A 14,144-nucleotide genomic window follows, 5' to 3' on the forward strand; every position below is an offset into this window, starting at 1 on the left:
GGTTTTAGAGGTAATGTATGAAGTCAGTGCAAAAGAAGAATCATCCACTTCAGCCGTGACCTTGCAGGGTCGTGTGTGTGTGTGAGTGTGGATGCATACGTGTGTTGTAATGTGCTGTGTAGAAACTAATCAACTATCTTCTCCTCCTCCTTGTCGACAGCAGAGATTTCTGCCCTTGACCAAAACAAAACTTCAACTGGAGCAGAAGCGTGCACACACACACACACATGCGCGTACAGGCACACACAGACACACACACACACTCCAACACCACACCACATCGGTGGAGTGATTATTTCTCCCTGCTGTGACAGCAGTAGGCAGTAACATAGCGTGACAGCATGGTGATATTATTATGTAACGGTGCTGAGGGACACAGTGAAGAAGCAGGATGGGATTCTTCAGTGTCTCCTGTGTGATGAACACTATCCTGAGCCGAACCATTCGACAGCCACCTCCACAGAAACACAGCGGGTGGGTGGCGGCTGTAAAACTCCCCACAGTCGGGGGTGTCCTCTGTGCACTTTTTTGAGGAGACAGGTGGAAAAGACGAGAGCTATGATGGAAACAATAAAAACGGAGATAACTGTTTTTTCAAAGACTGGATCAGTATTAAATAATAACATTTGTGCCACAGTAAGAGTAAAGCAACAGCCTCTAAAACGAGGTTGTCCACCTACACTTACCAGTCAAGTTACAGCTTACACCCATGTCTGTCCAGACTGCACATAAAGAAGCTTCTCCACTTCCTCCCACTATCCCACTATGAAGCTAACATATCTATAGCTATAAAACTAATTAAAATCAAACCTACATCAGTGTGAAGATCTACATACAATGAGAGACACCATCTTTGACTAAATTAATTTGATATGCAGCTTTTATGTTGGTCACTGTCCTATCCACTAACATGGAGGAGGTACACGTTTTGTGAGTTCAGAGCGACCTTCAACCACCTAAATGTGTTCCCTTCTCTTGAGTCGGAGTTGAGGTTTGTGTAAGTACAGACGTCTGTGGATATATATTCATTTTCTAACCAAGAGGGTTCACAGGTAAAAGTGTAATTCCATTGTTCTTCCCATTAAAAGCATCAAAGATAATTCGCCTTCTATTCTCCAGCAGTCACAGAAAGGCTCTGTGGACTGAAATTAATGCAGTAAACTTTTCAAATAAGATATTTTTCTCATGTTTGAGCTGCTACCCTGGTTATTAAAGGCTTCATATAGGGGCAGTATGGAGTGAATCCATTCAATAGTATAAACGGTGTAACTAACAGCAGCACCTTGTCCGTTTCAAAAGTTCGTAATCTTGTGAAGTAGAGTCCAGTGCTTCTCTCTCCTTGGAGAAATCTCTGCCTGATTATATGATCCACCATGAAAAGTTTTATTTGCAGCCTAAGGCAAAGAAGGAGTGCATGTGTTTGTGTGTCTTCTGGGTAAGTGGTCCAGACACACAGACACAGCCCAACACACACACACCCACACACACACCGAGGATCTACTTGATTGAATTAATCAGGAATTTCTCAGGCTCTCCTCTCTCGTTCCCACCAGTGGAGTTAATTGCATTAGAGCAATGGAGTGAAGGAGAATTGGGAGTTAAGTCTGACGTCCTGCCTCGGTTCCCTCTTCCTCCACAAATGAGATGAGAGAGGATGAGGAGGAGGAAGAGGAGGAGGAGGAGGAGGAGGTGGTGTGGGTTGAAGGATGCACAGCAGAGAGAGAAAGTAATGGAAAAGTGCTGCATGTGGGAGTGAATAGGAGAAAGAGGACAGATTTGAAACCTTCAGCTTGTTGTCTTTTTTTTTTACACAAAATCAAAGATTGCACACTTTCCAAGAAGGGATATTTAATAATGTAGTCGCCAATCTAAATAAATTAAAGGAAATTATTTGTCCGATCTGAGCAGTGATGTAAGATTTATAAGCTACTAACTCTAAATCAGCCTGAGAAGCTAATAAAATAAATAGATTAGAAAAGTATAGAGACCCAGAGGGAGAACTGGGGGGATGAATTTAGGAACGGAGTATAAATTTAAGGCCTAAACTTATGATCTCTTGCACAAATATGCTGTGTTTTATGGTGGCTGTAATTCCAACCAATTTTCTGCTAAATTCTCCTCATCATTTCTGGATCATTAGCTGCAAGAATATTTCCGAGAAAGGACCAGGCAGCTTGGTACTCCGATGGTGTTATGAGGGAAATGAAGAATGTGTGAGTACAACTCGACAGCTACAACCCAAGCAGCGAATTGTGTTCAAGTTTTAAATAAAGAAAAACTAGGAGAGTCATTTCCTAAGAGTTAAACCATAAAATGCAAAGGGAGAGAGAAGAGCAGTAGTATGGTAGTAATGCACCTTCATGTGAGTTGCCACCTGTCAATAAACCAAAAGAAGAAGAAGAGGAAGAGGAAGAAGAGGAAGAGAAGGAAGAGGAAGAGGAAGAAGAAGAAGAAGAAGAAGAAAAAGAAGAAGAAGAAGAAGAAGAATCAACCTGCAATTATCAATATTTTAAATATCATGGGGAAACAATGTAAGGGGATTGTGGGACTATGTAACACTTATCATATACAATTTCTAAATGAAAACTGGAAAATTAAATAGGGTTTCAAAATTTTTAATTTCTATTTTTCCATATAGAAAGTTTAACTGATGAACGCTGACACTTCAAAGGTCACCTCCTGTGTCTCTGCTCAACTTTCATTGTTATAATCTGTTATAATTCCTTCATCTGGCATGTAAAGCCTTTAAATTCCTATTGCGCAACACATCATGTAGGTCAGAGATGTCGAGGAAGAATGAAAATAAATGTTGTGACATTGAGTAGCTGAAACTGTCCAGCTAGCAGACGTGGAGTTGTCAAATATCCTCTCATAGGATGAACTGGATGTTCTAGACTTAACTGGAGTCTGGGGGACAAAAATAGGTTTATTCTATTTGAATGAAGGAATCTATGTTAATGAGTTTATTAATACAATAACAAGCAACTCTGGGCTTCTGGCAGATTCATCTAAAAACTCAAAAGTGTCTGTCAAAGGCTTGCAAGTGTTAATACAAGAAATATCCTGACACGTTCACCACTGTCGAGGCGTCAGGGGAACATGTGTCGTCCTTGTGGCTGCGTGTGTTCATGATGCTGGCTCAGGCTTATGTTGAAAGCCACTGGTGGGAGGTTTAGTGGGAGGAGGGCGAGGACAGACGGGAGTGTGCATTGAAGGCCAGTCAGCGGGGGAAGCCCTGGGGGGAGGTGCAGCCTCTACCCAAGGCTACTGCGTGTTCAGGGAGGTGAGAATAGAGCGAGGGAAATAAAGCCTTCCCCTCTCCTCTACCCTCTCTTTAATAACGTTTTAGATTCAGACGGGGGAATGGGTCATGGGTAAGTGGCAGTGGGAGTCATCTAAGTGGAATGTGTGCTCTCCACCGCAGGCTCGGGCAGCGGGAACAGCTCGTTCCCTCGGGCGGCCAGTAAGCTAGCAGGACCCATTTCAGGCAGTGGCCATGTCATGGTCTGTGGCATCAAAACCAGCATAAAAAGGGAAATCGCTGGAGGGCAGCAAGAGTGGGAAGCACGCAAAGGCACGGAGGGTTGCTCTGGTAGAGTATGAAAGAGCGATTCAGTCATTTAGTTGATGCTCCTTTGTTCTCGAGAGGTTATCAGAAGAGTCATCAGATGGGGGGGGTTGGGGTTCAACGTCAGGTTCAGGGACTTCTGGACACCAGGCTGCTCGCAGGGTTCAAACCTGTGACCCTGGTGCCTTTTAACAACAGAGGGCAGATTTCATGGGATCAAAACACTGCGATCTCAACCGCTGCTCGTTTCTCTCTCGCCTCCTGTTCTCTTCTCTTCTGGTCATTTCACAGGGTCCTGAGAGACGGAGCCGACTTGCCTGTGAGTTCACTCAGCTGGAGTCTCCGCGCTCCCCTCTGCTCTCTACTGGAGCCGAATGGTCCGGACACTATCAGCTATAGATCACTCAAGTTCGAGGCCTATGGGCAAGAGAGTATATTGCTAAGGAGCACTAAAGTAAAAAGAAACGTTATTGTGTGTTTGCCCAAAAAACAAAGTATTGGACCAGACGATGTTCTATAGAGGAGGTTAAGAGATAAAACCTCACTATAGATCCGGAAGGGGAAATTAATGTCCATCAAATTTTATAGCGATTCCATCTAAGAGTTGCTGAGACAATTTACTTACAACCACAAATATCAACTCTAATGGTGGAACTAGATGAAACATAATGACATCACCCGAGTCGTTAGAATTCATCTTCTGGGAATCAGAAACATCCATTAGAGAGTTGTTAAATTAATAATAAGAATGTTGTAAACATGTTGTTTGACTGTGCCACAGCTAATGCACTAATAAATCCAACTCATACAAAGTAATATATCAATGTGTATTCCATTTGCAAAATGTCATCGTTGCTAATCTTTTAATTGTATGAGCACGGAGGTATTTATTGCAATTCAAGTTTTGAAGGTGACGCATTCAACTGATCAGATTACAGGACGTTTTAAACCTCCACTCCACCGGTTCCCTCACTGATATTATCAAAGCAACCGACAGCAGACAAAATGAAAAGTCTTGAAAAATGTATATAATTTGCCATCATCCTGTTGCTGTTGATGTTAAGTAAAAGTTCTATTACACTGTCTTGAAGTTTAAAATACTACAACAGAAGGTAAATACCACAAAGAGCTTATTTATTAAAGTGTCCCCTTTGAGATCTACAGTTTCTGTCTGAGGAGGAATTTTGAAAGTTATGGTAAATTAGATTTTTTTTTTTTTTTAAATACTGGGATTTTAATGATGTTCCTGCTTGTCATTCACATTTCATGGCAGTCGGAGAGGAGGAAGTATCTTGAGGGAAACTTACAGCATCTAATGGCCGAGCGCAGCCATCAGCCACTGAAAAGTTTGAGGTTTAACTTTATCTGTCATCCTTAGGCACGTAATTGCTCTCACACACACACACGCGCACACAGACACACACGCAACACGACTGTTACACACAGATCTTTTCGATCATATCTTGCCCGACGCTGCCAAACAAGTGTAATCCCTCCTGAATACTGTGTTGACAGTCCATTCTCAAAAGCAGCAATTTTCAAATGTTATTGCTTCTCCATGTTGTAGAGTTTAACTTTTCTTATAATGCTATTACACTGAGAGGAGGAAGATAAGCTTCACAGGGAGTGACAGCAGGACACACACACACACCCACACACACCCACACACACAGAATAACTGATAGTGAAGAAAAGAGATGGAATACAAAGATGGAGGTCGCATTTTGTCTGCACAGAATTGTCCTGCGTGAGTGTGTGTAGCTGAGTGTGTGTACTCATAATTGATCCAGTCCAGACCTCAGTCTCTGAATAATAATTCATCTGTTCATGTGACTGAAATACATTTACTGTCAAAACTAATTTCTTCAATTGTGAAAATCTTTATGCAATTTTGGAAGTTGATATCATGAGCAAATATCAATGAATATAAATGGACCTGAGAAAAATCCACTTTTTTCCATCACCCTCCTGGTATTTTGAAACTAGAAGTAACCATATTTGACAGAACTGACCATATCTGACAAAATTAACCTCATGCTGTAGAAGATTCTGGAAACTCCTTTTGGAAATGTTACTCAAGTCATTTTCTCAAAAACATCTATAGAAATGTACTTATTTTTAGAGTCTTTGTCCATTTTTATACCTATAGCTCCAGTATTTCAATGCTTTTCCATGGCACAGCTGAATGACTGTGCATTGTTGCAGTCATTTGTTTAATAGTTCGAAGGATAAGTCCACCAGAAAATTAAAGAATCTTCAATCCAGACAAACATCGGAGAAGAAACGATAAAGTAAACTAATGGCCCTGAAATGCATTTAACGGTCTGAAGTCATCTTTCCCACTTCCCGTCATGCAGACAACGTTCTCCCAGGTCTGATGCTGGCACACTTCCACAGTAATATCATTATAGGGAAGTCGAGCGAGTCATTCAAAGCCGACTCAAACGCTTCAAATGGTTAATTTATTTCAAGTCATTCTCCTTCTCTGAACAATTATACTAAATCAACCACAAAGAACATCAGCGTCACTTACAGTTCAGGGAAGTGATTTCACCACGTAAACAGAATCTAGTTGAAACTAGAATGATGATGTGTTTTCCAGCGTTATCTTTGAACACAGCCCCGACAGAAGGTATCATATTAAATATTCTGTGATCTGTATTCACTGGGAAATGCTGCTCTCGACAAGTATCTAGAAACATTTTTGGGTTCTTCAAACTAAACGCCTTAATGAAGAAATCCGTCACTTCATGCACTCTTACCTGTTGTAAATGTCGTCGTCCTCCCCTCCCCAGCCCCAGTACTCGTTGGGGAAGCCGTTGATCTTCAGGAACTGTTTTTTACTGAGGCCGGAAACTCCTCCAAAGTAGCCTGCATAAGGCAGCCTGCAGGGGGCGAGGAAGGAGGAAGAAGGGATGGGATGGATGGAGGGAGAGAGGGGAGAGACGTTATAAGGGAGCGGTTGAGTACAAGCAATACCATATCATTAGTTTTGTTATTATAATTGATTAAAGGAACAGCAGTTTCTTTCCTAAATTAATTCTACCTTTGATCGCAATTGATTAAATGCCATGAGAGGTTCTGTCGTTTTGTTTGTACATTTTCCCTCCACCTACGACAAGCAGGTTCAAACTGGTTCCATTCCTCCTGAGGTCTCAATATTCAAAGTTAAATTGTGTCATATCCTTCAGAGCCTATCAGCTTTTCTTCCATTGTGCGATATCTGGCTGGCTGGAAGCTTTGTTTCTATTGGACACATGTGACTGTCCTTTGCAGGGCGCAGGCCATTGAACGGAATGGGTTTGAGGGCCCAGCGGTGCCTTTGTCATGTTGTATCTGAAACAGCCTTAGAGTGAAAACCCAAAGTAGAAAACCTCTTTAAATGTTTTAGGCGAACCAGGACATCTCTTAATGATTCTTCTGGGTGCAGTTTTTCATTAAGTGTTTAATCAATAACCATAAAAAATCCACTTATGACACATGAAATGACCAGGTGAACATAAACAGGGACCATAGCAGACAACAGACAAACCCAGTCCCCATCCAGGTTGTGTTCTTATGGAGCCACATTAGTATCAACACATCGATTGAGTTCATCGTAACTTCATCAATCATCATAAATGAACCAGTAAGACTTTCCTCTGCAGTCTTTAATGACTCGCGTTTAAATTACTTTAAGTACTTAAGTGCTCCGACATGAGTAAGTTGAGAAAACAAATCAGACAAGAGATTTGAGAGGAGAATGAACTCATAATAAGAGAGAACGAGATATAAAAACAGAGGAATAGAGGAAAAGAAATACAGAAAGGAAGGAAAAACTAAAATGAACATGAGGGAAGAGAGATGGTGATAAAGAATAATAAAATAATGGGAGAGGGTCAGGGTCCTCTTTGGGAAAGTATCAACCGTATAATATTTACATTACAATATTTCAATTTGTATTCTTCCCTCAGCAGTTGTGAGACTAGTGGAGCAAGAGAGACGTCAGCTGGGAGAGTTAGTGAGCCACATGGAGACTAACCTGAGGGGGATGCATGGATACGTGTGTTTGTGTGTGTGTGTGTGTGTGTGTGTGTGTGTGTGTGTGTGTGTGTGTGTGTGTGTGTGTGTGTGTGTGTGTGTGTGTGTGTGTGTGTGTGTGTTGTGAACAATATGTGTTGTCAAATGTATGGCAGCTTCCTGACAAGAGGAAATTAATGAGACCTTATGTTTCTGCACAACGTTTCCCAGCAACAATATGGCAAAGTGTGTCTTTATGTATATGAATGTGTAAGTGTGTGTTTGTGTGTTTATGGACAAATTGAACAATAAGGGCTGTTTGGGAAAGAAAAAAGAAGAAGAAGAAGAAGAAGAAGAAGAAGAGTCTGCTGCAGGGGGCTGACGCACATTGAACCTTATTGTCTAATGTAAACGCCAATCAATTTATATGACTAATCCCTCCATAGTTTTATGATTTTACTTGACTCACATTTATATGCAGAGTCCAAAGACATTCTGCTTCAAACCACTTTAACCTCGGGAACCGATTCTTCACAATGATCAGATCTTTACATCAGCAAATTAACCACAGTCGATGTTGTGACCTTCCACCCACTCAAACCGTTGAGCTTCTACTTTTTTCTGGATTTCTTCACATTCTCAGTCCGTTGAAACAATTTGAAGTCTTTACTGCTTAATTGTAAATAAGAACTGCAGCACCGCTTATCACATGGTTCTGTATTTGTTGCGAGATAGCTTGAGCTTATTGAGCACTAGGATCAGCGAGCTGCTGTGACCCTGCGAGGAGTATCCACTGACATAACTCCTGTAGAGTGACAGCTCTCGGACGGGGGCGTCACATTCACCGGCCATGTTTAGGACATTAATCAATGCTTCCACAGCTTTTAGGAAAATTGAGGGCACGTGTGGTGTCATTATGCAAACGCAACAACTTCAACAGGGGGAGTAACAGTAAACTGCAACGTGCATTAAAGGCCATCATGTACTGAAGACTTTGTGATGGGCCTGAAAGGTGGACTATGCCTTAACAGGTTTTAATGTTTGATTGTTTTGCAGCACTGAATCAAAGTAATTTTAATATAAAAGATATTCTAAATTGATTGATTGATTTAAGAATTCATGAAATTAGTTATCAATATTTGATGTTATGTATTTTTGCTTTGAAAAAACAGAATATCACATTATTGTTAGAATAAGATATTACTTTCCCGTTGAGAGACAAATCAATTAATATACTTTTTGTTCTCTCTTTTCTCATCGATTAGTTTAACCAACAAAACATGCACATTGCGAATTAAGCCGTGACAAATTGTCTTGGCTCCGACCTGCTACACACACACTTCACCTCAAAGTTAATAAGGGTCTTTTCAACTCTGTAGTCCGAACTCGTTAGTTACGCTTTGTGTCATCTGCTCTTGTTAGGACTACAGAAATATGAGCAAATCAGAATTGGCAGCGGTGGACTGTGATGCATTTTCATGCCAATTTATACCACAGACAAGGATTTCAAAGTATAATACGGTTTAGTCAAATTAAATATCGCTCTGTCAACTGCCTGTCACAACAAAGACTGGGGGCCACTTCTTAAATGCTTGGTTGGGAAGCCAGCTGCATATTTCAATTTGATACATTTCCATTTTACAAACTAAGTGTGGTAAAGTGTGAAAGGGATCTACAGTAATGATTTGAACAGGCAGGGAGGTGAAGAGCCAATCAGAAAACACATCCTTTAAGCTTGGAGATGTAAACAGCTCCATTCTCCCTAGTCCAAGTCAAGTGTATTATACAAATCCTTTTAAAGCTGTTGTTTCAAGCTAGAACAAGTTGTACGGTCTTGCTTTAAGATGATGGGTGCCAAACTTAATAAGGAGCAATCCGAGTCGATCGCTGTCACCTCACCTGAAGCCAAACTTGTCCATGGCGATGGCGAAGTGCCTCGGCTGGTCGTAGCAGTGGTAGAGGTTGCGGTCGTCCATCGGGATCAGGTCCACGTCGCTGAAGATGAAGCAGTCGTACTCGGCCTCCTTCAGGGTCTCCGTGTAGCCCACATTCAACAGCTTGGCACGGTTGAAGGTTTCCTCACCCAACTGTGGGTAAAAAACACAAGAAAGATCAGGATTTCATTGTTTACATTTACACTGAGATGAGCTGATACAATAGCTTGATCACCCAATTTGAATCGGTTCTTCCTTCCATCCAATTCCCATGTGGCGTTCTTGAGATGTTGGTTTCACAAGAATGGGATATAAGGACGGACAAGCCCTAAACAGGAGGTCTGCAGCCACTGGCGATCGCTGGTACAGAGGCATGAAAATGTAGTAGTTCGTACTAAATGCAGAAATGAAGTGTGTGTAGTGCTGCTGTGTGTTCATCTCTGCATGCAGTATGAGCTGATGTATTGTGTATTGACCTCCAGAGAGCTGACCGCAGCAGTGAGTTGCATCTATTTTTCAGCCGGTGCATGGCCCGGGTTCAACACTTTGGCTGAAGATAAATGGAGTCTTCCCAAGCAGCGCATTATAAATTCAACAGCGTGTAGTGTGCTGCATATCTCTTTTTGCGGGCGTTCTTGTGCAACAGCCTGGTGTTGGAGTCCTTGTCGAGCTGCAGAGACGTCAGCGAGCACAAAGGTTCTTTTGGCAGGAACCTTTCTGTCGCTTGATAACAGTTGATTCTCCCTGGATATTTTTCTGAATTCATTCCAACTTCCGTGACACTGATGAAGCCGCGGAGGGGGATAGAGAGACAGTGATATGGTGTCCGGTGCCGAGAGCCTTTGTACCTGCCTGGTACTAACAGACAGTCGTAAGGATGTCTCTCCTCAGGGAATGACTTCGATCACTAATGGTTCGACTGCTCCATTGGTTCAGGTACAAATAGCCTCAAGTCCCAGAGAGAGTTCAATCATCATAGTATCAGCTAATGTCTCAGCTGAAGCCTGACAGTTCGGTCACTGAGTTCCTCTTTGCACTGTGTGACAACGTGGGACACATTACTTCACTTGGGTCCTTCAGCTTCACGGCCGTGTCTGATTCAAAGCCAAAATATTTCAGATATAAAAAAAATATTTTGTATTCTTCTATCTTGCATTTTGCTGATATTGGTGCATGGCACACACTCGCACACACTCACATGCATACACCTACATGCACCCACCTGAATAAATATATAGTCAGTCGATGGTTTTTGTCCTGACCGTGGCCGACTTAGTATTTTTCAAAGATGTGAAGCTCATATCATAGTATTAAAATAATCAGTATACCAATTTATAATGGCATGTATTTGTGTCATTCGTCACATATAAGATTATAAATATAAGAATCAAGCAACAAAGACAAAACATGAAATGACTGCTATGTTTTAATTAACGGCTTCGGCACATTTGATGAAACGATATCTCAACGAGAGAAACATTTAAATTGAAAGCAGAACAACTACCAACGAGTAGTTGAAGCAGACCAACATTAAAATTAAAAACATCTGATTGAAAATGGCTATTTATCTTTAGGGTTGTGATCATTGGCTGATTTGACGTTTTTCCTTTTTTCATTGTGAGCTTTGCTTTCCTTGTGACACAAAAAGAAAAACTTCCATTCATTCATTGTAATCTATGCACGTTACAGCTCCTGATATACTCTCACAATCACAGCCTCGGTTCAGCTGCAGAGAGTCGGACTGTTTACTCTGGGTAATGAGCTTTCTGAATTATCATGACTATTATAGTTTCATGAGAATCTGACTGGTGTAGCCCAGTTAAGTCCTATTGGCAGAGTGTGTGAGATGTGAGGGGCCCCACAAGACAAGATTACACGTTTATGGTAATGAGACTGGGTCCCAGTGCGGAGCTTCATTTCTCACATCATAGAAAAGGACTTCCCAGTTGGAAGAATTCATCAGTATCTACAGCACGCGACAAGAACAGTGAACCACTGGTACAGATTTGCAGAAGTCACATATTCCTATAGGCCATTAGAGAAAACCACTCATTCTTGACAGCACAAGAGAATCTCCAAGATAATTAATGAATCTGCTGCTCATTTTTCGGTTCAGGACACTTTTCTTTTTCTTTTATAATTTTTTTTTCATTCACACTTGCTTCCATACTGGTCCATTATCAGTTCAGAGTGACTGTGAATCAAGTACAATGTGTAATCCCTCTGGTAAACCCGCTAATACCTGAGATTTGAGAGCGTAATCCCCTGTGCAGGTAACAAAGAAATCCATTGTCACAAATCCACCGGGCCTCAAATATCAGCTTCTGCCCTTTTCTTTTTTTTTAAATGACGCTGGGTTCAGTAGGTTGGAGCAGCATCATTGGGGGGGGGGGGAGCGAAACATCACTGATGTCGGCCTAACCTTCCAAAAGATTCTGGATTTAACATTACAATATTCTGTCATGAGGTTTCACACGATTTGTAGCAGCTCTCTTTTCCAACTGAAAGCTATCAGCCGTAACAATGACTATAGAAGAATTTCAAAAGCTCGGTCCAATGCCCCTGTCCAGGCAAACGTGGATATTTAGCAAAACTAACTTTTCCCGCTGCGTTTCGGCCGCTCATCCACATGCACCAGAAACAACAACAGCAATAGAAGCTGTAAACTGATTGACGGGAGATTGAAGTCACTAACGCCACCTACAGGCTTGTTTGAGCTTTGCAGTTGTTCTCGTAAGAGATATTTTGAAAAACTAAGCTGTTTAGACGGAGGGGAAAATATCTGTTCAACAAAATATGCGCTGTAGTGTAGACAAGGCAGTAAAGAGATCAACTTCTAAATCAACACTGGAGAAAAACAATGATTTAATTCCAAAATTTCAACACATGATATCATCATATAATAGATTTTTCCCAATGTGAATTCTAATGCAATACAAGGGTGAAATGATTGTCCGGAACATTATAATCTGAGGTGTCTCTAATGTTTTCTCCAAACGTGTTTCCAATCAAAAGGTAGGGAAGAATTAGGAACACCTCCTTATTCAAGCAATTATCTATCGGACCAATCATGTGGCAGCAGAGCGAAGCATGAAATTAGAATGGGGTGAACCACGTGAAGTGAGTGAGACCATGGAATGATCGTTGGTGCCGGACAGGCTGTTGTGTGTATTTAGGAATCTGCCGATCTCCTGGGATTTCCAGCGACAACAAGTTAAGTCGGAATGGTGACAAAAAAACACAACATCACACATCCTGGGAGTGGCAGTTCTGTCTCATTGGTTAGAGACGGGTTAAAGCTCGACAGAGAGACGACGGCAACTCATGCAACCACACGTCTTATGTGTTGTGTTCGGAAAAACATTTGCGAAGGCACAACAAGTCAAACTTTGAGGCAGATGGGATGGAACAGACGACCACGCAGAGTTCCGCCGCAGTGGGCAAAACAACGTAGCCTGGTCGGATGAATGTGGATTTGTGCTGAGGCTGCAGATGGTCGGGTCAGAATCTGGCATCAACAGCATGAATCCATGGACCCAACGAGCCGGGTGTCAACAGTCCAGGCTGCCGCTGCTGCTGCTGGTGTAATGATGTGGGGAAGGATTTCTCTGGCACACTTTAGGCCACTTAATACCAATCAATCGTGGTTTGAATGCCGCGGCTTATCTGAGAGTTGCTGCTGCCCATGTGCGTCTCTTTATGGCCCCAATTTACCATCTTCTAATGGCCCCTTCCAGCGTGATAATGAACACAAAGCAGAAGTCGTCTCTCAAACTGGTTTTAGGGGACATGCCAGTGATTTTCCAGTGAACTTCCGAGGCCTCCATGGTCCCCTGATCTGGATCTAGAAGTAGAAACACCGATGGGATGCGACAGAGCGAGACGTCGGCTCCCGAATGAGCGCTATGGATGCATGGATAAATACGGGACTTCTGTTGTATTGGTGTTACAGTTCAGTGGTTTCTCATGTTCCTCTCCATCTTCTCATCAATTCAGCCGGCGCCTGCCCTATTTAAATCCTCATCCTCCTCTCCACACTTCACCAGGTCGTAGAAACACTACGATCACCTCTGTCGGTTCTCTCAATCTTCCTCTTGTTTTGTGCCACTCTGTCTAATCCTTTGTTTTCCGTGTGCTTCAGGTCCTTAGTGCTGATCTGTGGTTTGCCTTCCCCGCTCAGCACCTCACCTCTCTGCTGGTTTGACTGGAGTATCGGACCAACGCCTGCTTCACTCCATTGCCCGGCCAGGCTCAGTTTTCCTGTATTTTGCAATTGCCGCGCTCCAGCGATTAAGATGCAGATCACAAACTCTGCAATAAACTGCCTTTGTTTGAATGTTTCAATACGCCTCCGAGTCTCAGTTCCACTCCTGTAAGTAGGTCTATATAGATTCATTACATTCATCACTTGGACTCTGGTGGCCCGCCTCAGTCTAATTTGTCCGGTCACCTTTTCATAATCATCCGAGGATGTATTGACACTTCTCATTATAACATAAAAGATTTAAAGTCCTTTTCGCACCAGTGCTGCTGCTCTCTCTCTTTCTCTCGCTCTATCGCCATCTCTCTCACAAACACCTCATCAACCCTTATCACCCCTCCCCCCTGTTGTGTTGCTGTCTTGCAGCAGATGAGCACAAGTG

General features: G+C 42.3%; 1 protein-coding gene across 1 annotated transcript in view; it reads right to left on the reverse strand.

Moving 5' to 3' along the window:
- The window catches only part of b4galt2 (UDP-Gal:betaGlcNAc beta 1,4- galactosyltransferase, polypeptide 2), a 110,152-nt gene that overhangs the window by 23,466 nt on the left and 72,542 nt on the right, over nucleotides 1-14,144 (reverse strand). Inside the window, exons 4-5 of the mRNA XM_053438628.1 lie at nucleotides 9,467-9,654; nucleotides 6,331-6,453 (exon numbers count right to left, since the gene is read on the reverse strand). Coding sequence (XP_053294603.1) covers nucleotides 6,331-6,453; nucleotides 9,467-9,654 — 311 coding nt within the window. The remainder of the gene's footprint in view (nucleotides 1-6,330; nucleotides 6,454-9,466; nucleotides 9,655-14,144) is intronic.

The sequence above is a fragment of the Pleuronectes platessa genome, chromosome 13, assembly GCF_947347685.1.
Source record: "Pleuronectes platessa chromosome 13, fPlePla1.1, whole genome shotgun sequence".
NCBI classification, from domain to species: domain Eukaryota; kingdom Metazoa; phylum Chordata; class Actinopteri; order Pleuronectiformes; family Pleuronectidae; genus Pleuronectes; species Pleuronectes platessa.